General features: G+C 42.6%; 1 protein-coding gene across 2 annotated transcripts in view; it reads left to right on the top strand.

Moving 5' to 3' along the window:
- The window catches only part of EPG5 (ectopic P-granules 5 autophagy tethering factor), a 133060-nt gene that overhangs the window by 74620 nt on the left and 34429 nt on the right, over positions 1-24011 (top strand). For both annotated transcript variants that reach the window (XM_058692218.1, XM_058692217.1), the window contains exons 30-39: positions 47-241; positions 1242-1455; positions 3991-4139; positions 4705-4906; positions 5473-5545; positions 7587-7690; positions 12721-12896; positions 15808-15993; positions 16489-16698; positions 17410-17554. In XM_058692218.1, the coding sequence (XP_058548201.1) occupies positions 47-241; positions 1242-1455; positions 3991-4139; positions 4705-4906; positions 5473-5545; positions 7587-7690; positions 12721-12896; positions 15808-15993; positions 16489-16698; positions 17410-17554 (1654 nt within the window). The remainder of the gene's footprint in view (positions 1-46; positions 242-1241; positions 1456-3990; positions 4140-4704; positions 4907-5472; positions 5546-7586; positions 7691-12720; positions 12897-15807; positions 15994-16488; positions 16699-17409; positions 17555-24011) is intronic.

Below are 24011 nucleotides of genomic sequence, written 5' to 3' on the forward strand. Positions count from 1 at the left end.
GGGAGGGGAGAATTTGGTGACATTTTCCCTTTCTGATTCTCTCAAGGTGTTTATCAGTGGCACTAAGTCAGAATGCAGAAAAGTACTTGAGACTATTCTGAAGAATAGAAGGCTGTGCTCTCTCCTGTCCCCTTTCTTCACTCCCAATGCTGCACCTGCGGAGTTCATTCAGCTCTATGGGAAAGTGGTGAAGTTTCTAAGTGAGGACAACAGTGATATGATTTTCATGCTGCTGACCAAGGTGAGATGTGATTCCGTGCTGATGCCATCACTGAAACGTGGGATCTAGTGTCGTTTCCGCTCTGTAGAAATGAAAGGCCCCCTGGAGTTCTGTTTCCAGGTAGACCCTTTCCGCATTTTGTATCGTCTTCAAGCAGCCTTTCCGTGTGGGGGCAGTGGTTGTGTCGTGTAGGGCAGTCTTATTCCTCATAGTAGAGAAAGGACTTTGCTCCCGAGCCCTCTTTAGAAACAGTACAGCTTTGAAATATTCATAATAGTAATTTAGTGCATCCTTCTTTTGACTATATCCTGAATTTATGCCGAAAATGTGTTTGATAAATGAGTTGTAATATATCAAAGTCTCTCATATTTGGAATAAGCCAGATATAAACAAATTGCCTTTGTCCTCATTCTGAGTAGAATATTAACTGAGACCTAGGCAATGAATTTACTTTGCCACTTGAGAATTACAGAGCCTTAGTGATTTTGCCTTCAATTGTATTTCTCTGACATCCATAAATCATAAAACCTAGGCATTTTTCTTTAGGGCCTAGAGACTGCTTTCAGTCTGTAATGGGGGAGAACAGGCTTTATAGTTGGGAATTCTGGAAGGTGATAGATAACAACACCCTGAATTTTTATTAACTGAGATAGGTAACTGCCATAGACACAGAAACATGGCTCTTTTAGATGGAGACAGTCGCCTAAGTGGCTGCTCTTTTTTTTGGCAGAGTGTGGATTCTTGCCTAGGAGGGAAAACTTAACCAAAAGTTTACTATACAAAAAAGCACACGGAACCGAGAAAGCTTTGTCCCTGTGGCCCAGAGCGCAGAGATGGAGGCTTCCGGGTGCCTGTTAATTATTGACCTCCGCTCAGTACTTGATTATAAATTCTAGTTTCAGTTTTTGTAAAAAGCCAAATGGTCAGTGGTCTTTGACTTTAAATTTGCACATCATTTTCTCTACTTCAGCTAATTTCCCCGTGTCAGTAAAACTGCTTCTTGTTTCTTTTTTCTTTTTAGTTCGATCTTAAGCAATGGTTAAACGCCACTAAACCTCCTCTGTCTGATCGTACCAGGCTTCTGGAGTCCATTCACTTGGCACTTACTGCCTGGGGCCTTGAACCAGATGAAGATATTTTGATGCCTTTTAATCTTTTCTGTAAGCACTGGACTTACCTTCTTCTCTACCAGTTTCCTGACCAGTACAGTGACATTCTCAGGCTGCTGATGCAAAGTAAGTGGCTTTTAATTGTGACTGATTAGATTGCAGCGAATATTTGATGTGACATTTACCATTCTATGGATGTCATCTAAAAATGTAAAAATAAGACAAGTACGCAGGAGTTTAGAATTGCTAATTTTTACCTAAAGTGCTTGACAAACCGAAAGCTGTTTGTAGAAGAGGGCAGTGATTGTCTTAGTGATTGTCCTAAACGTTTGGATGGGTCCTGATTCAATAAGGCAGCACTTAGTATGTGGTGTTGGGGTCCACAGTCGTGCACCCACCTCTTTCCCTTGACTTTGCAACCGTCCTGAACTGGGCTGGGGTAGACATGCGCCTGCTTCCTCTGTTGACTGCAGATTTGGTGAGAGAAGGAAGTTGCTTCTTTGCAATATGTTTAAGGTGCCAGTCGGTTTCTCTGTAGGTCCAAATAGTGGATACATTTTGGTTCCCCTCCCCCTTAATTCTTTGACTCATGTTTGTTTGCGAGTAAATTTTACCTATATATAATGGCAGACTGTGTTTATATTCGCCAAGGGACTGAGATGTGTTCAGTTTTCCACAGCCCCACTCTCCCATCTCCCCACCGCCCTGCATTTTTCACTGGAGTATTGGAGATTACAAGAGGAGTAAAGGTTGTTAGCATTTTTATTTTGGGAATTTCATTAGGCAGGAATTTTACTGAAGTTTATTAAATGAGATAGTATTTACTTTTTTTGTGCAAACTTCAGATAGTTTATAGGTGTAATGGAAAACTAAGATTTGCTTCATGCCAAATCTTTGTGTTACTTCATAGAAACCATTTAATGAATAGGTTAATGATTTTATATATTGGACTATCTGAAGAAATACTGAAATGTGTGGTCTCGTTTTCAAGCTTTCATTGTTTCCTGTGGAGGCCAGTTGCAGGGTGGGTGGAGAATGGTTGCAGGAGAGGTATTTGTATGATTTTGATCCATTATGAATAACTGATTTTTGTTCTAAATTTTCAAAATTTGATCAAGTATTCATTGTGGGTTTTTTCCCCGAAACCTTTTTAAGGAATTGTAAACGGTGTGTTCAGGCAACCATTGACTTGCATTTAACAGGAAATTTATACTTCCCAGGAAGAGTAATTCAGTTAAAAGCCTAGGAATGACAGTACCACCCCTGTCAGATTCTATGACTTCTAGCCTCCTGGTTTCCCCTTCCTCCCTGGGGAGGGTGTTGCTGTTCTCCGGGCTCTATCCTTTGCTTTTCTATGATCTTCCTTCTTCGTGGGCATGCCCGTTGTTTTCCCTGGCTTCACTACCCTCTTCTAGGTGTGCCTGACTCCCACACCTGTAACTTGATTCCAAAGCTCTGCCCCAGGAGCCCCACCACAGTAGCCATTCACCACAGACCCTTCACTGTTCCCTAGACGTCTCTCGCTCACCATATTGCAGCTGCCTCATCATCTCTCCCCTCAGATATACCAGCCTTGGTTGTCCCTCGTGATCCTCATGCCATCTCTGGGTGGGAAGGGCCTGAGGAGGTCTGAGTCCTGGCCTCTGGGTGTGAGACTTACCAGGAGCACAGTGCTGTCCGTAGTGTCTATTTTGCATGCTGTGTCTGTGTTGCTTTAGGTTTTGCCTGTTGAGGGAGTGGAGTTTCAGGAGTAAGTACGAGGAGAGAGCCTAGGCTCTGAGGTTCCATTCTGCAGTCCAGTCTCCCTTGTCCTGTTACTGCTGTTTCTCTCACAGCTTCATCCAGGAGAGTGGCACTTTTACCATTCCCCAGGTAGGGGCTGGTAGGCAGGATTCCCCACTCCCAACACTGGATTCCAGCCCCGATGACTCCGGCTGTGCTCACTCCCAGGAGAGTCACTAGGAACCAGGAAAGTCAAGAGGGAAAGTCAAGTGTCCGGGTGGACAGTTCTTTTAATAGGTTCTCATTACTGTGGCGTCTTCACCATAGATCTGTATGAATTTGTTTTGGATTTTTATTTAATTTTCATTCCTTTGGGTTTGTTTTTAATTTTAATTTTTTTAATGTTTTTATTTTATTTTATATTATTTATTAAAAATTTTTTTTTTCTTAACGTTTATTTATTATTGAGAGACAGAGAGAGATAGAGCACGAGCATGGGAGGGGCAGAGAGAGGAGGAGACACAGAATCTGAAGCAGGCTCCAGGCTCCGAGCTGTCAGCGCAGAGCCCGACGTGGGGCTCGAACTCACAAACCGCGAGATCATGACCTAGCTGAAGTCGGACGCTCAACTGACTGAGCCACCCAGGCGCCCCATTAATGTTTTTATTTTATTTTTGAGAGAGACAGACAGAGTGTGAGCAGGGGAAGGCAGAGAGAGAGGGACACACAGAACCCGAAGCAGGCTCCAGGCTCTGAGCTGTCAGCATAGAGCCTGACGCGGGGGCTCGAACTCACCAGCCGTGAGATGCTTAACCAACTGAGCCACCCCAGGCGCCCCCAAATTTCGTTCCTTTGTAAAGTACACGTGTTCTTTGATTCAAGTTGAAAAAGTTAGTTTGTGAAAGATGCTAACTTGCTGTCCTCTTCCCGTCCCACAAGGCTCCGCAGAGCAGCTGCTGAGCCCGGAGTGTTGGAAAGCCACTTTGAGAGCCCTGGGCTGCTGTGCCCCAAACTGCCAGCAGGGAGCAGCTTCTGCCGAGAGCTCAGTGCTTCAAAGCTCTCCAGATGTTCTCTTGTCCGATAAGCAGGTGTGTAGCTTTTGGTGTCTGAAGTTTATGTCTCTGCATTTCTTTTCTGTTTCCTTCCCTATTTTTTAAACAGTTGGGACACATTCAAAATTTATATCTAAAAAGCTGCACTCTTATGGATTATCTTTAAGAGCCCTGTGTTTTCCTTTGTCTCTTGCTTCCTCCCATGCCCCCTTTGCCTTTCTCTCACACCTCAGAGTCTGATTCTTGCCCATCCATTTAGGAGCAGCCCAGGCCACCCCGTTAAACCTCCCCTCACCACCTTAACTCATCCGATTCTTAAGCTTACACCCCTGGCACCTTTGGTCAGATTTTCATGCAGTGTCCCATGGGGCTGGGCTCCTCATTTCGTCAATTTTATGTGCTATGGGTCCATGTGAGAATGTACTGGACAGAATGGTTCCTCTGCTTTAGAAAAAGAGTTTGAAATCTGCTGATTTACTTTTCATATGCAAACACCTTTGCAACTGTGTTACAAAGTCTGAGCCCTCTGTCACAGTCCTCTGTAGTAGCTGCTGAAAGTAGACATTGGGTGAGGATTCTTTGACCAGTCATTCTCTTCCAGGTAATGGAGACGATACAGTGGCTCTCAAATTTTTTTTACAAGCTTCGCTTATCCACATTGGACTTTAAAAGCTTTGGTTTATTCTCAAAATGGAGTCCTTACATGGCTGATATGAAGACACTCTTGGGCTATCTTGTTAAAAGGCTGCTTGACTCAGAAATGGCCTGCTTGGCTCAAGACCCATCTGCCAGCAGCAAAGCAGGTAACATGCCTTTAGTGCAACAAAGAGTGGGGTGTTCTGACCTTCCATCAGAGGAGACTTGAATAGACACATGGAGAGATTTAAATCTTAGCAATAAAATTAAATATCTGAGTGTCAAGAAGAAGAAACAGGAAATATGCAGTGTAGGTGTGAACCCATCTATGTGTCATACCTCTGTTCCCCCTCACAGGGGTGCCTGCTTCAGCTTGTCTCTGCCCCTCCTTCATAGAGCAGGGTGCAAGGAGATGGGTTTCAATCTCTAACTCTTTCTTCCTGTTCTTTATCTTGCTCAGGAAAGGGTTCTGAATATTTAAGCTTTTATCGTTAAAAAATACGCAGTAAAAAATTATCCATGATCCTGTGTTGTAATAAAAATTCTTCAAGAAATTCCATTGCAGCAAATGAAAACACAAACAGACATACTTAGTTATAAGAAACATGTTGTTTGCATATCAACATAGGTTTGTGAGTATATAGATGAGAAGAAGTAGATTTTTAGTGTTACCAATGATAATTGACAAAGGATGAGCTTGTTTCTTGTCTCTAAAAATTTTGCTTTGTTTTAGTGCTGAGATCCCTACATTCAGTAATCATCCAGCTCTTTAAGCCATGGATCTTGGTTTTAGAGAACAATGAAAGGTAAATTGTTTTTCAGATATTCAAATTCCTTTGAAATTTATAGACTTAAAAGTTCTGAGGGGATTTTGGTATAAGGGATGCATTCATGGATTTGAATTTTTATGTAGGGCCGTATTTAAATTTAGAAAATGCTTCCTTATTGTTTTTTAAATTTTTATTTAATTTATTTTTTTTTAATTTACATCCAAGTTAGTTAGCATATAGTGCAACAGTGATTTCAGGAGTAGATTCCTTAATGCCTCTTACCCATTTAGCCCATCCCCCCTCCCACACCCCCTTCAGTAACCCTCTGTTTGTTCTCCATGTTTATGAGTTTCTTATGCTTTGTCCCCGTCCCTGTTTTTTTTTTTTAATTATTTTTGTTTCCCTTTCCTTATGTTCATCTGTTCTGTGTCTTAACGTCCTCATATGAGTGAAGTCATATGATTTTTGTCTTTAATTTCACTTAGCATAATACCCTCCAGGTCCACCCATGTAGTTGCAAATGGCAAGACTTCATTCTTTTTGATTGCCGAGGAATACTCCATTGTATTTATATACTACCTCTTCTTTATCCATTCATCCATCGATGGACATTTGGGCTCTTTCCATACTTTGGCTATTGTTGATAGTGCTGCTATAAACATTGAGGTGAATGTGCCCCTTTGAAACAGCACACCTGTATCCCTTGGATAAATACAGAGTAGTGCAATTGCTGGGTTGTAAGGTAGTTCTATTTTTTATTTTTTGAGGAACCTCCATACTGTTTTCCAGAGTGGCTGCACCAGTTTGCATTCTCCCCATAGAAAATGCTTCTTTATGAAGGGAACTTAAGACATTTTCTGTTAGTGGAATTGCTAGTCTGGTCGATCAGAGCTATTATCTTAATACTAACTTCGAAGCAAAACTGGACACTCATTTCCTTTTTTTCCACAATAAAGACATTGAATAAATTTTGGTCCTTAATTTTGGAAAAATTGTTCTCTTGAATTTGAATTTGATAATACGATACTATAAAATATGAGAGTAACTTGGTTTTATCCAGTACCTCAGTTATTTTTTGGAAGTAAGTTGGCTTCCGAATTACTGGGTGGGAATTAACGTGAGCTCTGCAATTAAGTGAAAACATGGTGTTGCGAGCATTCAAATGAGAGGTGTAGAACTGCTCACATGCAGGTAGCTGCCTTATGAGTCTTTTCCCTGAAAGGCATACAGACAAAGCTACATGAACTTGTCGGGAGCTTGTTAACATTACGCCAGTGCTAGATATCTCAGTATTTAAGGTACCTTCACAAATATTGATCTGTTCCCAAGACTCAGAGAACAGGAATGACTTACTCCAGTTCCACAGCCAGTGAGGGCAGAACTGAGAACAGAGCTCAAGGCTCTGACTTCCATGTCAGATCTTTGTATTAACCTGTGCTGCTCCAGGGGCTCATTGAGGAAAATAGAAAAGGTTCTGGATCTTTTCTTTTGCTAGGGAACTATCCTTAATCTACAAGCTTCAGGATTTTGCACAGATTCTAAGACTGCTGGAAGTAATGCAGACTGCTGTTTATTTCTGGGAAGAATTAATGGGATTTATTTTGATACTGAACTTTCTGAACCCAGTTCAGAAACTAAAATGATCATGTAAAGAATTTTTTTCTTTGGTTATTTCCTGTCCCTTTTTGGTCATCTTTTTTGTTATGTGGATTTTTTTTTTCTTTTTTTCATGTTTTGGGTAGAGAAAACTGTTGAAGCCACTTAGCAGCATATACCTAAGACATTTGAAATGTAACCAAGATACACAGGGTGTAAATTAGGTATAAAAAGGTGTTAATTTATGTAGGTAACACATCTCTGACTTAATTGCATTGGAATAAACGTTGAGAAGGAAACTAAATTGTATGGCGGATATTATGAGCCTCCCGGAATTTCCAGCTGTTAGAATGGTCTAAGTGTGTATTTGGGCTACGTAATACAGTGTTCTCTAGGACATAGGCGGTCCCTAGACTCTGGGGCCTAGAATAATTTAGTCATGGTGCTTTCATTTCTAAGTGTGTGCTTCTTTTATTTGAAGCAGCCAACGACATTACCCCTGGCTGGAGAGTGATGCTGTGGTGGCCTCGAGCATCGTGCAGCTGTTCACTGACTGTGTTGATTCGTTGCATGAGAGTTTTAAAGGTAGGAAGAGGTTACGTTATGTCTCTGGTTGGCTGTCACTTTTTCCCTAAGTCATTCGGTTAATCTTTGGCCTCTGCTCTCCCTACTTTATTTAATTTTATTTTAGTCGGGGGCAGTCATCTTTGACCAAAGACGGTCACTGATACAACTGGTTAGCGTGAAGTTTGTAACATCATACGTTGTTTGTAAGGCAGCTCCAAGCTTCGCCAGCCATGGCAAATAGGCAGCCGTTCTCTTCAGATACTCTCTGGCCCTCATGTTGAACCTCGTTCTATCTTCTGTGCCTCTAACTCCTTTTTCATGTTTTCTTTCTGTGCTTCATTTTGGGCAAAGGCTTGAGGTCTCTCTTCCAGTTTACTCAGTCTCCCCAGTCCTGTCTAACCTGCTTAACAACAACAACAAAAAGCTTTGAGTTTCTTATTTCAGTATCTAGAAGTTGTATTTGTTTTTCAAATCTACCCTGTTTCTTTTTGATAGCATCTGATTTCTTTTTTTGTTTAAAATTCTAATTGTTATTTCTTTGAAATGTTTAAACATACTTTGCTTTATGACCTGTGTGCGGTAGTAATTATCTGAAGTCCCTGCTGGGGACACCTGGCTTATGCTACAGTTGGATGTTCCTTTAGATTCTCATATTTAGAGGCTTGTTTCCTTGTGTATTTTAAACAAATGTTCACTTATTTTGAGAGAGAGGAAGTGTGCGTGTGCACACACAAGTGGGGGAAGGGCAGAGAAGCAAAGAGAGAGAAAGGAGGCGAGAGAGAATCCCAAGAGGCTCCATGCTTAGCTCAAAGCCTCACTTAGGGCTCGATCTCAGAACTGTGAGATCATGACCTGAGCCAGTAGATATCAAGGGTTGGATGCTTAACCGACTGAGCCACCCAGGTGCCCCTCCTTTTGTATCTTTTTGTTTATTTGTTTATTTTGAGAGAGTGTGCAGGAAGGGCAGAGAGAGAGAGAGAATCCCAAGCAGGCTCTGTGCTGTCAGTGTGGAGGGTGACACGGGGCTTGAACTCACAAACTGTGAGATCACAACCTGAGCCGAAATCAAGAGTCAGATGCTTAACCAACTGAGCCACCCAGGCACCTCTCTGTGTATATTTTTAAATTTCGTATTGTGAGCCCGTATTTAGAGACATTTTCTCTGTAGAAATTCCATGAAGACCAGGATGAGGGTGTGTCTTCCAGAAAAGATCCTCATTTGTTCCATCTGGAACTATGATTCCTCAGCCTGCGGTTTCTCTCACTACACAGGTATAAGCAGTCAGACCCCAGACTCGCTTGTAGGTGTGCCCAGTTACCACGAACAGCTCCCCCCGCTTCCTCCGCTCCAAGTCCAGGTGAAGGTAGAGAAAAGGTTCCTTTCTTCCCCGGATCTGCCCTCTCAGTGAGGGCACAGGCCTTGGGAGACCCCTCATGCTATTAGAGCCCTGCAGAAGCAGACCCCTCGGCATGCAGCTGAGGCTTTGGTGTCTGTTCAGGACTTGCGTTTCCTGGGCTGTCTTTGCTTGTGGCCACCCACATTTGGCCTAGTTGTCTTCCGCTGAGTGTACCTAGCTATGCATTTTCAAAGATGTTTTATTTGGGGCGCCTGGGTGGCTTGGTCGGTTAAGCGTCTGACTTCGGCTCAGGTCATGATCTCACGGTCCGTGAGTTCGAGCCCCGCGTCGGGCTCTGTGCTGACAGCTCAGAGCCTGGAGCCTGTTTCAGATTCTGTGTCTCCCTCTCTGTCTGCTCCTCCCCCTGTTCATGCTCTGTCTCTCTCTGTCTCAAAAATAAATAAACGTTAAAAAAAAATTAAAAAACGAAAACAAAAAAAAAAACAAAGATGTTTTATTTTACCTACTGTATCCAAATGTTTTATATTGGGACGTTTATAAGGACATTTGTTCCACTCCACCCAGATTCTTGCGGTTGCCTCCTTTTTTTCTCATTCTAGTTTCTGTTCCTGCCTATTGAATAGATTAATTATTTCCTGAAAACAGTATTTATGTCCTATCATATTCATATTTCCAAACTTTTAAGTGTCATGTTTTAGCCCAACATTCAGATGTATCTGGCCCAGTGCACTTCAGCATTGTGCAATGGCTTCCTTATGGAAACCTTCCACTCCAGCCATACTGCTTGACACACTGTTCCGCCGATGTCCTTGGCCCTCCCCTCACTGTACTTGCTCATGCTGACTCCACTACTGGACGAAGCCTCGGGTCCTTTATATTCTTCTGCACATGTTTTTGTACACACGTGTTTCTCTTCTGCCTTTGAATCTTCATAGTACATCTTCATAGTTTGAGTCCTTCAGGAGCAGACACCGTGGTGGGGTAGAATGCTACTTGGGATCTTTTTGGGGTGGTCCCTGGGAAGATAGGAGGGAGAGGAGCGGCAGTGGGCGAAGAACGCCTTCAGGGCCCGTGCAGGTGTAACACCTGTGAAAGGCGATGGGAAGGAAGAGCAGTGCCTCTGCCCAGGCGCAGCTCTGAGAAAGGGCTGGCCAGCCCAGCAGCGAGCGCCGGGCCAGGATTCCTCACGGAGTGTTCCCCTGGTGGGCAGAAGTGGCCAGCTCTGTGCTCAGCTGTTGGCTCCACTCAGGCACTGCAGTGAGTCCTGAAGGTGCCATGGCCTGATTGGCACGTGCCGTTTCTGACTAGTGTACCTCTGTGGCTGCCGTGGCCTCTGTGGCCGCCATGTGTCTGTGTGGCACTTAGTCGCAGACTTAATATGTCATCCAGTCCTTAAAAAAATGTGCACATGGGGCGCCTGGGTGGCGCAGTCGGTTGGGCGTCCGACTTCAGCCAGGTCACGATCTCGCAGTCCGTGAGTTCGAGCCCCGCGTCAGGCTCTGGGCTGATGGCTCAGAGCCTGGAGCCTGTTTCCGATTCTGTGTCTCCCTCTCTCTCTGCCCCTCCCCCGTTCATGCTCTGTCTCTCTCTGTCCCAAAAATAAATAAATGTTGAAAAAAAAAATTAAAAAAAAAAATGTGCACGTGTATAGAAAGATTTAGGTTCACAGCAAAATTGAGCAGAAAGTACAGCAAGTTCCCATATCCCCCCCCCCCCCCACCCTGGATAGCCTCCCCCACCAGAGTGGTACATTTGTTACAGTTGATGAGCCTACACTGACACATCATTATCACCCAAAGTCATGGTGTATGTTAGGGTTCGCTCTTGATGTTGTACGTTGTTGATTTTGAGAAATGTATGATGACACATACCCACCATTACAGTTCTGCCTACGCCGCCCCCCCCCCCCCACTAATTCTTGGGGAGAATTTTTTTTTCTTTCTCCGTAGTTTTAGTTTTTCTATAATGCCAAATAATTGGAATCATACATTATATAGCATTTCATATTGGCTTCTTTCACTTACTATTATGCATTTAAGATTTCTCCAAGTCTTTTCATGGCCTGATAGCTCATTTCCTTTCAATGCTGAACAACATTCCGTTGCCTAGATGTATCCATCCAGTATTTTTTATTGATCTTTTATATATATGCCTGATCTCTTAAAACTTTTTTTTTTTTTCTGACTCAACTGTAAGATGTAAGCTCTAGGCACAGAAACATTCTTTTTATCCCCACAAGACTCGGGCAGTGCCGTAGGTTCAGTGTCTATTTGATAAGTATGGGTTCAATGAGTAACGCATGAAATCCTAATAGTACTCACTTTTTTGTTTTTGTTTTTTTGGAAAGATAGACTTCTGGCTTCTTCTTACCATCATCAAAAAGATTTGAGCATTAAATTATAATCACAAAGGCTGTATATATTTGGTTTCTTAGTATAAGGGACAAGTACTCTCTTAGGCTCTTGCCTGTGTATATAAAGTAAGAAAGTAGCTTGGGTACAGGAGGGTACACAGCTAACATCAGGAATTGGTAGCTGAGTTCAAGGAGAGGAAACAGCACTATGCAAAGCAGGAAGAAGTATTTTGTTATAGCCTTTTAGTGAGGTCTTCTGATCCAGCTCTCTCCTTTTATTTGTGAGAAAATGAAGACCCAAAAAGCAAAATGAATTTATCTGAGCTCACAGAACTTAGGTGTATCTGGGCTGGAACTAGAAACTCAGTCTTGTCCTAAGAGATTACCTTTTAGACGTCTTGTACCTACATATCCGTACTTATTTAAACAAAACTATTTTTATTCACATTTGAACAAATGCTACTCTTACCTTGTCTTAAAAGGTTAAAAACATGTTAGTGTTTCATGATGCAGAATAAAGTAAGGATGCGAACCAAGGGCACAGGCATGTTAGAAATGATAAATTGATTGGTACCGTGGGCTGATGCTTATTTGTCATTTTTCAAAAGCCGCTATTAAGAAACATCGTCAGGTTTCTGTTCTTGTTGTGCGTGGCTCTCTCTTCTTTGACTCCATTCATTCCTTTTTGTGAAACCAGAAAGTCTGAAAAGTTTTGTTTTAGACGAAATGCCGGTTACATTGCCATGAACTCTTGAGGGCACTGTAGTAATTGATACTGGTGATGATAATACTGAGTGATGATAATACTGAGTGATAACACAGGAGTGTCATTTTAGACTAACTTGGCTGAGTGACAGCAATAATCTAGTTTTACTGCACCAAGGGTTAAGTTTTAGTCATGTGGCACATTTCTTCTTGAGGGGTATTCGATTCCTCCAGGGTGCCAAATGAGTAAGTGCTAAGGCCAGTGGCCGCGTATATGCCGAGGGCAGCAGACTAAAGGGGTACCTGGAAGTGGTTGGGGTTATGCAAGTGTATTTGTGTTAAAAAGCCAAATAGTTAGAAGTTTTAAAGAAACACTGATCGCCCCTGCTTTCTCCCACATCCCAGCTACTTATTCCAATTACCCAAGTGAGTAATTACATACCAGTCTTTGTTAGTAATTTGCCATCAGTTTTTTTTTTTTTCTTCCTGGCCCATGAAAATCTTTGAAAGTGAGTAAATATAGAGAACCTTGGGTCTTAGACTTTCAGTTCAAATTTCTGTTTTGTATTAATTTGTTTATTTTTAAAGATAACCCCGAATGTCTTCAGCTGTGTTTTCCATTTCAATTTCAGATAAGCTGTCGCCAGGTGATGATGGAGCCCTCAGGTTGCACCTGCTGCATTACTGTGAAGCATGCACAGCACCCAGAATGCCGGAGTTCATTCTGTACGCTTTCCATAGTGCCTACCAGAAGCTCCCGTGGAGGGACCTGCACCCTGACCAGATGCTCATGGAGGCCTTCTTCAAAGTAAGCCTCACTCCCTGTGGCACAGCCCGGCTTCTGGGCAGCAGCCTGTTCAATGGTTTTTAGCCACAGTTGCGGTGTGGGCTTTCTGTGTGCCTGTGTGGTGCTTGTGTGGAGGATGTGACTTCCCATGGAAATCGTTTCACTGTGTGAGCGGGTGATTGGAAAACACTTCTAGGACCATTTTTAAACCCAGAGAAAGATTTTGTCTGTCACATGGCTGTCACCCCCTAGATTTTAGTAATATTGTTCGATGAGTACATAGTTTAATGACTTCGTCATGCTCAATCTTGCTGTTTCTGGGTTTGCATATTTTTCTAGGATAGCATCACCAGACTCTCATACTGTTAAATGTTCTATTAAAGCAAAATGTAATTGGTACTCAAACCATTAGTTTCTTTAAGCAGTTACATACGGGAATAATGTTGTAGGAGACAGAAGTGCGTTGTAACGGCCAATGATGCGTCGTAATCGTATAAAGACCTGAAATGACCTGGAAAAAATGCTAATCTGTGTGTGTGAGTTTTAGCAGTAGAAGCAGTAGTTGTGAAAAACAGCCACAGTGGTGTTACTTACCAGCCAGGCAGTGTTGTTGTTCTTAAGTTTATAGTTTTCTTTTTTTTGTTTGAGAGAGAGAGAGGGAGAGAGAGAGAGAGCGCGCAGGGAAGGGGAGAGGGAGAGAGAATCTTCAGTGGACTCCACGCCCAGCGAGGAGCCTGATGTGGGGCTCAGTCTCATTCATGACCATGAGATCACGACCTGAGCCGAAATCGAGAGTCGGACGCTTAACTGACTGAGCCACCCAGGCACCCCTCTTATGTTGCTATTTTTAGCAACCTGTTATAATCTGGTCTTCTTAGCTTTTTACAGTCATTTCCATTTATTTATTCATAGTCACTAGCTCATTTGTGTTCACTCTTAACTTAATGTCAATTGATTACTGGGACACCCTAAGTGCTTTAATTACTGCGGGTCCACAGTGGTTCGCGGCAGTAGTGAAATGTACTGCAGTCCTTCTGTGCTGCACACGGAGACTCACCCAGGATGTTCTTGTCAGCCACTTGTCTGTGGCTGAGCTCCAGGGAAAGCTGAGGACAGTTGTCTCAGAGATAAGAGGTTAGGAATGTTTTTGTAGCTAGGTTTAGTATATGAGACAGGTCCTAAGTATGTATTTGTCACTGTTATGAACATGGAAGAAAATGTTTGTTTAAAGAGCTGTAATACAGCTTTAAGTAAGAGGGCAGCCTCAGCTGTGTGACAGATTAAACTAGAACAGTCTCTGAAGGGATGCTCTAGACTCTGTGCCTCTAGGAATTTTAGTCTAATGATAGATGACCCCGACCTGCCCAGAAGCTGGAAGCTTTTCAGTTCTATGTGTCTTGCTGGCCTTAGAAGGGATGTTTTTGAAGGGTTTAGAGTGAGGTTAGAGGTTATCAGGAGGATGAAGAATCATTTTCTAAAAGGGAAAAGAATAAGTAGTTAGTATGATACAATGATGGTAGTCATGGGAGGGCATGAATCATTACCAAGTTCCATTGATTGTGATTTTATAAATGGAGTAGAGCTTTTTAACCTTCATTTTAAACAGAAAAATTTATAGCCAGCCACATTTTATTTTAAGCAGACTGTTGAGGGGCGCCTGGTTGCTCAGTCGATTGAGCGTCTGACTTCGACTCAGGTCATGACCTCGCGGTTCATGAGTTCAGGCCCCGCGTCGGGCTCTGTGCTAATAGCTCAGAGCGTGAAGCCTACTTCAGATTCTGTGTCTCCCTCTCTCTCTGCCTCTCCCCTGCTCGTGCTCTGTCTCTCTCTCTCTCTCTCAAAAATAAATAAACATTAAAAAAAAATGTAAACAGACTGTTGAAATGGGCTAATAAGATAGAACTCTGACATTGATTATATACTTTAAAATATATCTACCACCCCTCCTACCAATCCCTAATGTATTTTAAATAGGATTTAACATTATGAAGTCATCAAAAATCACAAAGACTAATGTTGTGGAGATATTTTTATAACATAACATTACACTAAAAAGGCAGTATAAAAATTATGTACACTGTTATAGTAGGTCTCAAAGTAGAGTCCTAGGACCAGTAGTGTCTGTACCACCGGGAAACTTACTAAAAATCCAAATTCCTGCTGCCACCCTAGATTTAGGAAATATAAAATTTGGCAGCTGGGTCCCACAGTCTGTGTTTTAGTGGGTCTTTAGTGGGGGGGGGGGGGGAGCGGGTTCTGATGTATGATCAGCTTTAGGAACCACTGGCTAGTAGATCTCAGTCTTTGACCTGTCCTAGCACATCTGAGGGCTGTAATAGACTCCCCTGAGCTTTGGTGACTGACCGTGGCAGTCTGGTTAGAGCTAGGGAAGGTCACTCCTCTCCTATTAAGAATTAGTGGAATAGAGGCACCTGGGTGGTTCAGTAGGTTGAGCATCTGACTCTTGATTTTGGCTCAGGTCATGATCCCAGGGTCATGGGATTGAGCCCTGTGTCAGGCTCTGTGCTGAGTGAGTAACCTGCTTAAGATATTCTCTCTCTCTCTCTCTCTCTCTCTCTCTCTCTCTCCCTCCCTCCCTCCCTCCCTCCCTCCCTCCCTCTCCTTTTGTCCCCTGCTCATGCACTCTCTCCCTCTCCCTCCCTCCCTCTCTCTAAAAAAAATAACAAAGAAAAAAAGAATTCGTGGAATAAATAATGAACTCTAAATAAGGTGAAAAATGTACACATTCACTGAGCATGGAAAAAAAATATGACAAATGTTAAGTCTAAATCTCTGGGGGAAGGATTTATAGATGATTTTTATAATCTGGGAAAAAAGTTATTTTCTAAAATACAATTTAGTAAACACTGATTTATACACATCTTCAAGATAGCTTAAAGCAAAACATTGATTTGAATTCATTTCCCTTTAGGTGGAACGAGGAAGCCCTAAGAGCTGCTTCTTATTTTTGGGGTCTGTCCTGTGCGAAGTCAACTGGGTCAGTGTGCTCTCTGACGCCTGGAGCCCCAGTCCTCACCCAGAGACGCGGAGCATGATTGTCTGCCTCCTTTTCATGATGATTTTATTGGCAAAGGAAGATCAGTTGGTAGACCAAGCAGTAAGTTTGGAGAGCCTGAGATGAAGACTTGGCAAGGCTTCCGAGATCCTCCCTTTCTACGAAGTTGGAGTTTTTCACTGGTTTCCCTAACACCTCTGTCGGTGTGATATCTGCTTGGCATTTGGGATGTGCCTTCAACTAGTGCCTGATTTTCTGGGATCGTTCCTAATCGAATTCTGGATCATGAAGGGAGGCACATGGAGTTAGAATATAAAAATCAATTTTATCTTACATCTCATTAATTGCTAGTTCTATGACTAGATCCAAGAGTTCCTTTGAAAAATTGGGTTCTGAATACTTACAAATCTTAAAGTGTTTTTGCCAAGACTTTGGTTATTACTTTCACTAGCACTTCTACTTGAGTAGATACTTCTTTGACATCTTACCTGTTCCATGCTGGTCATGGGCCCTCTTAGTGGTCACTCCATAGACTGGAGACATATTTCTGGGAAATGGGGAACTCCAAAACTAAAGGAGTGTGTGTTTTATTTTCAGGATTCACCTCTGCTGAATCTCCTTGGACAAACAAGCTCACTTTCATGGCATCTTGTAGACGTCGTGTCATACCAGAGTGTGCTAGGTTATTTCAGCAGCCATTACCAGCCATCCGTCATCCTGGCAAAGGAACCTTCTGCTGAATTAATCATGAAGCTCCTGAGAGTGTCTGCAGGCCTTTCTGTTCCTACTGACGGCCAGAAACATCTCGTAAGTCGAGTGGGTGCTTTAAAAGGCAGAGTGTTCTTCGGGGTTATAGTAGTGTAAGTGCTACTGAGGACAGGCTCAAGCCTCGTGATGGCTCAGTTAAAAAAGGTAGAGGATGTATGTCATGGTGCTCTTATTTTGTACTCCTAGAGTTTTTAGTTTTAATTATCTCTCTTGGTCAACCTTCACTTACGGCAGTATCATGGGCTAACGAGAGATGAAAAAGGTTGGGGGTGGCAGCCGTTGGTTTAGGGATCTGGATGTCCTTGGCAGCAGAATGGCAGGGAAGTTATGAGCACGAGTTTGAGGTCTGACCAACTCCGGTCCCCAGCCCCCTGCCATTGTGACGTTGGTGTTCTCATCTGAATTGGAACTAGTAATACTTGCCCGTAAAGTGTTGTTGTGAGAATTAAATTAGGTAATGAACATAAAAGTGTTTGGAAAAGTTTTTGGCAAGTAATTAGTATAGCGTTAATGTTTTTATTAACGTAGTGAAAAAGGAAGAGTGTTCTGGAATTCGGGAGGATGTGTGTTCTAGTGACAGATGTGCGCGTATCCCTAGACACAGGGTCGGTCCTTCGACACACGCCTGTCTTTGTGTGGTCTCCTGCTCTGTTCTCTCTACCCGCTACCAAAGCAGTCAGAGCCGCGGCATGCGCCCCAGCACTTAACACTGCTTGCATGGATTCATATGAACGCTCCTTTTTCTGTCAGGATGCGGTTCCAAAATGCCGAGCCTTCACTCATCAGATGGTTCAATTCCTCAGCTCCCTGGAACAAAATGGAAAAATCACCTTAGCAGCCCTAGAAAAGGAGATGTCTAAGCTCTTAGATGATATCATCGCCTTTAACCCACCTGGTAAGTGGCCACGGGCAGTCATGTATTCAGTCGGTGAATCCCTGAGGCGTGTGAGGCCTCGTGAGGTCCGGGAGGCGGGCAGGACGCTTTCAGTCGTGTTCCCGGAGAAGTGATGTGCAGAGAGAGGACTGGCTCCCAGGGACACTGTCATTTCAGCACTGGGGAGGCACGAGTCCTAAGAACTTGAGGAGGGGTTCACACTGTCGGATGCTGGTGTGAGGTTAACTGGACTGAGGGCTAAGCTAGACGACTGGATTTAATGAGTGGGGGGAGCCAGAGACGGCCCGTGAGCAGCATCCCAAGATGCTTTGGCTCTTCCCTGGTGGGCACTCCAGAATCACCTATAGACACGTGAAGAAATTGTGTGCAGAGAACTTGTGCTCCCAGCAGTTTGGTGGACTGGGTATCCTGACTGCTTCTGCTGAAAACAACTAAGAATGCTGGAGAAAATGTTTTTATGAAACCAAAAATGAAACTTATCATGGAAAATCTTAGAAGTCAGGACCTAAGTGGAGGAGGAACCTGCAAAGGTAATTGGAGTGCCGAGGCTGGCTTCCCCCATGAAGGCTTTTGTGGAACCTTCTTAGACTGGGTGGAGACACTAAAGCCTGGGGCCTGCTAGTAATGGGATCCTAAAAGGAGCTCCTGTGCATCACCCACAGGATGGCATCTTCAGGACAAGGGTAGCTAGAGCTTAACCTGCCCCTGGGAGAGGAGGGCAAAGACAGTGGTATGTTTGACCTGGGTGTTGGGGCACATGTCTGTGTGGTGGGCAAAGAGCTACGTCTTTTTGAAAATTAGTAAGTATAAGTTGAAGCACATCTTTGAATTTGAGGCACAAATTCCCGCTACCTAGACTGTCAAGAGAAAAATTCCTGTATGTGGAAATTGAGTTCAAGTTGTTCTGGGTTGGCAGTGCCGTTAGATGCCTGGTACAAAGCAACCACAGAGCCACTTTGCAGAAACCTGTCTTCAACTCTGGCCTCAGAGTTCCAAGGAATATGAAATCCTAGTGGAAAAAAAAGTCATAAAACACATAAGGAAACAAGGCCCCACAAGCGAGTCAGCAGAAAATGACAGTAGACTCACACATATAAAGACTTAAGACACTGGAATAATTAATTAGCACAGTAAACTAGTATTTTTAATCTATTTGATGAAATAAAAGATTTGAAAATGTCAGTAAGGAGCAAGAAATTATAGAAATATACAGCTTTGAGAGAGAATCAGATATTCTAGAAATGAAAATATAAAAATTGTGATAAAAACTTGGTAGGCTCAACTCATCTGAAGAGAAAATTAGTAAGCTGGAAAACGAATATGAAGACAATGTCCAGAATGCAGAACAGACAGAGAAAGAATGTGGAAGTGAGGTTAGAGGGCATGGAGGATAGGCCGAGAAGATTTACCACATATCCAGTCACCCAGTCAGAATTCCAAGAGAAGAGGACAGAACTGGGGGGAGGCAGTAAGGAGCTGGAGAGATAGCAGGGCTGAGAATTTTCCAGGGCTGATGAACGGAACACTCCTCGGATTCAGTAAACGCATCAAATCTCAAGAAGGTTGGAGAGAAATTGACATCTGTACACACTGTGGTGGCACTGCAGAGGTACCAGGGACAAAGGAAACAACTTTCACATGAAGGAAGGAAGGACAGATGGGCGGACACATTCAAAGGAACAACATTTGCACTGACCGCCGATTTCTCAGTAGCAACAAAGGAAGCTAAGACAGTGGAGCAACTCGAGTGTGCTCCGAGAAAATGACCGTGACCTGGAACTGTCACCTTAGAGATACAGTCTTCAAGGGTAAGGATAAAATAAAGGTATTTTCACTGACAATGGAGAGTGTCCCAAAGACATCACTAAAGGCAGTCTTGAAGCATCTTCTTTAGGTAGAAGAGTCATCACGAATAAAAAGGATTGGGATTGGATTGCAAGAAGGAAAAGTAAGCAGACAAAGTGGTAAAATGTGGTTAATATGAACATAAACTGCCTGTGTAAAGCTACAGTCAGCATGCATTTAGGGGCTTAAAAAGCAAAAGCTAAAATTAAACTATATGACCACGAGTATATAGAAGTGAGGAAGGAGGTTGAATTAAAAGCATTCTAAAGTTTTAGTATTGTTCGAAATGGTCAACAAATTGATTAAATTTATACCTTGATGTAATGTGAATGTTGACATTTCTCAGATGTTCGCTAAAAGAGTAGAAATAAAATGTATAATTGCCAAGTTAGTGGAAGGAGATAAAAAGGAATGGCCAAAATGCATTTAGTCCAAAGAAGGCAAGAAAAGAAGCTTGGAGAAGGTGAGAAAAAATAACCAAAACGAGGTGGTAGAGTTTACGTCCGTAAATGTTAATGGACTGTTTAAAAGACAGAGTTTGTCAGACTGGATTAATAATGCACAACATCCAGCTCTAAGCTGTTTATAAAAAGTACATACAAAGCATAGGCTATACAAAGCCTTCTAGAAGGCAGTCATAGCGGGCAGTTACTAAAATAGAAAGCTGGCATAGCTTTCATATTAGACAGATAGATAGGACTATATGGCAGAAAGCATTACAGAGCCAGAGTGTTACAGAGCACCCAGATGATCTCTAGGGTGTTTTCCTGCCTTGAAGTTGCATGAGAGAAAAATAAATAAATAAAAAGCGTTAATAGAGATAGAGTCATTGGAAATTGATAAAAGTTTTCATATACCAGGAAGATACAATAATGATAAATGTATTTGTACCTAATAACACAGTAGCGACTACAAATACCTGAAGTGAAAATTGACAGAATTAGGAAGAGAAATGTGAAAGTCATTCACAGTAAGAGATGTGGCCACACTTCTGACAGTAATTAATTAAGGAAGGAAAATCAGTAAGGCTCTAGGAAGTCTGATGGCCCAGCTGGCTGTAGTGCCCATGTGGAGGAGATGTGCCCTGTAAACGCAGAACTCAACGTGGTGTCAATCTTGCCCGGCACGGGTAAGGAACCTCACCACTTGTTCAGTAGAAAGTCAGTTTCCACCAATCCCAAAGGACTGGTGTGGAACAGACCACACACATTTTTTTTTTTTAATTTTTTTTTTTTTAATGTTTTTTATTTATTTTTGGGACAGAGAGAGACAGAGCATGAACGGGGGAGGGGCAGAGAGAGAGGGAGACACAGAATCGGAAACAGGCTCCAGGCTCCGAGCCATCAGCCCAGAGCCTGACGCGGGGCTCGAACTCACGGACCGCGAGATCGTGACCTGGCTGAAGTCGGACGCTTAACCGACTGCGCCACCCAGGCGCCCCCAGACCACACACATTTTAACCACAGTGCAGTGAACTTAGGAATCAGTAGCAAAATATAATCGCGTGCTGGAATTAAGAAGCAAACTTTTAAATAACTGATGACCAAAGAAGCAATCATAATAGAAATTAAAAATATTTAGAACTGGATACAAAACCAGAATGCATCAAAACTTGTAGGATGCAGCTACAGTGGCACTTAATTGTTTGGCCTTAAATGCTTATATTAAAATTTTAAAAAGGTGAAGATTAGTAAGGTAAGGATCCAGCTTGAGAGGTTATAAAAAGAACAGCAAAATACAACTAAAGACTGTGGAAGGGAAGAAGTAATAATCCAGAGAAGATAAGTAGGAAGAGACTGAGGATGAAGAACAATGAAAGTGGCCAATACAGGCGTAGGTGAATCTAAATGAAATGTGAGTGTCTAAAACAAGAATAACAGTAATGCCTCCCTGGGTCATGGCACTAGTAGGTTAATGCCCTTGCATGGTCTGAGAGTCAGTTAACATCAGACTTTGAAAACTCAAGAAGGCACGTGTCATTTGTAAGATAACCACCATAAGAATGTTGAGTGTTTAACTTACAGACGAAAAGAGAAAAAGTACAATAAGAAATAATGAAAAGAAGTAAAAGAGAGAAAAAGGAATTTGGAATAGGAGGAATAAAGAGAAGATATATCAAAAGATAGTAGATTTAGACCCCATTATGTCAGTAATTACATTAAATATGAATGACTAAAATTGTCACACTGAATAAAGGAAGGAAGAAAAAGATGACCCACTGGAAAAAAATGAACAAAGACCCTTGAATTGACACTCCACAAAAGAGAATATCTAAATGACCAGTGTATCTACAAAAAGGTGCTAAACCTTGTTAATAATCAGGGAAAATACCGGGGTGCCTGGGTGGCTCAGTCGGGTAAGCATCCGACTCTTGGTTTCAGCTCAGGTCATGATCTCACAGCACGGGGCCTGCTTGGGATTCTCTCACTCTCCCACTCTCTCTGCCCCTCTCCCGTTTATTCACACATGCATGAGCACTCGTGTACTGATCAGAGTACTCGTGTACTGTTGATCACAGAGTATATTGGTACAACCTTTTTTAGAAGTTTGCTATGATCTACTGGTTTGCATATCTTACGACTCAGAATTCTGCTCCTAGAATGTTCTAAAAGAAATGCACCTGTGCCCTGGGAAATATGAACAGTGTCTGTAGCTATGCATCTAAGGGGGTCCAAAACCGGAAAGAGCCCATTTGTTCAGTAGAAAGGACAAATTGTTGTATATTTGTATAGAATACAACAGTGAAAATCTGCCACACCATGGGTGAATCTCACAAGCTTTTTAATATTTACTTAAATACTGTTTGAGAATAGGTGATTGTAGTATACTATGCTGGGAAGCATAGTCATTTAAAGCTGGTGTCACTGCGTAGATTGGAATTGGTGAACAAGAAATCAGTTGAAATTTCTTGAACATATCTGCAATATAGATTTACCATATAGGTCATGTAATATGGTAGTCAAAAACAGAGATTCTGGAACCAAACTGCCTGCTTTATCCACTTGCTAACTATGTGATCTTGTAGAAGCTGTGTAACTTCATCTGCAGACTGGGCATAATAATCGTACCTGTCTCATGTGGATAGTGTAAGCACGGAATGAGTGTATGCCTGGAGCTGTAGCATCAGCTTGGCAAGTCAGTAATTCAGTGAATGTTAAAAAAGGAAAGAAAAGAAAATTACCAGACAGTACTGGAGAGGCTGTTTTAGAATTGATCAAATGGGCTTAGGCCCTGAAGATTAATAGCTGGCCAAGCACAGGAGAGGAGGGCTTTCTAGAAAGATCTTAATCAGAAGAGTGATGGGATCAGATCTGGTTTTTCAGAAAACATTTGTTGGCTGTGTTGATGATGCATAGGGAGAGGCAAGGGTGGGATCTATTAGGAAGTTTATTGTAGTAGTTTTTTGTTCCTGTGAGTCATAATTAAAAGGCAGATTCAAATTAAAATTGCTATTGGACTGAAATTCATAGATAATGCCTTAATAAAGAATATCTGTAGGGTGCCTGGGTGGCTCAGTTAAGCGTCCAACTCTTTTTTTTTTTTTTTTTTAATTTTTTTTTTTAACGTTTATTTATTTTTGAGACAGAGAGAGACAGAGCATGAACAGGGGAGGGGGCAGAGAGAGAGGGAGACACAGAATCTGAAACAGGCTCCAGGCTCTGAGCTGTCAGCACAGAGCCCGACGCGGGGCTCGAACTCACAGACTGCGAGATCGTGACCTGAGCCGAAGTCGGCCGCTTAACCGACTGAGCCACCCAGGCGCCCCAAGCGTCCAACTCTTGATTTCAGCTCAGGTCATGATCTCATGGTTCACGAGAGCCCTGCGTCAGGCTCCACGCTGTCAGATTCTGACAGCTAGGGATTTTCTGTTTCCTTCTCTCTCTGCCCCTCCCCCACTCGTGCTTGCTCACTCACTCTCAAAATAAATAAATAACCTTAAAAAAAAGAATATCTATACCCATAGAAATACATGAAAAAATAGGTATTCATATATAGTGTGTTTCTAAAACCTTTGTTTTTGAAGTCCTTGCTTGATAATAAGTAGGAGTGTTGTTGTTTTTTTAATGTTTATTTATTTTTGAGAGAGAGGGAGTGAGCAGGGAGGAGAGAGAGAGGGAGAAAGAATCCAAGCCGGCTCCACGCTATCAGCACAGAGCCCGATGCAGGGCTTGAACTCATGAACTATGAGATTGTGACCTGAGCCGAAATCAAAAGTCAGACGCCCAACCTGACTTGCCACCCAGGTGCCCCGATAAGAAGTAGGTCTTATAGTAACATTAAGTTAGGGTTTATTCAACACTTGTGAGTGGGTGAGTTTGGTTTGATAGGTGTGATGAGTAAGACCAAGACTCCCCTACTTTCATTGATGTGAGTACCGAAGCCTTGTGATAAGAAAGCCCCAGTTCTAGTTCAGTAAGAATTTTTACCTAACTCGAGGAGAGCTAGAAGGAGCTGGCAACAACCGTGGCCTGTTGGATTGTCTTTTCCATGAACTCCCGGTGAAATGTTTTCTATTTGGGGATGTGAAGAAGGAATCCACCTCAATAACGTTTTGCAGTTCTCTTGTGGAATGAATTTGCTTTTTCTCATCCTCTGTTCTCTTTTCATCTCA

The sequence above is a fragment of the Neofelis nebulosa genome, chromosome 11, assembly GCF_028018385.1.
Source record: "Neofelis nebulosa isolate mNeoNeb1 chromosome 11, mNeoNeb1.pri, whole genome shotgun sequence".
Classification (NCBI taxonomy): Eukaryota; Metazoa; Chordata; class Mammalia; order Carnivora; family Felidae; genus Neofelis; species Neofelis nebulosa.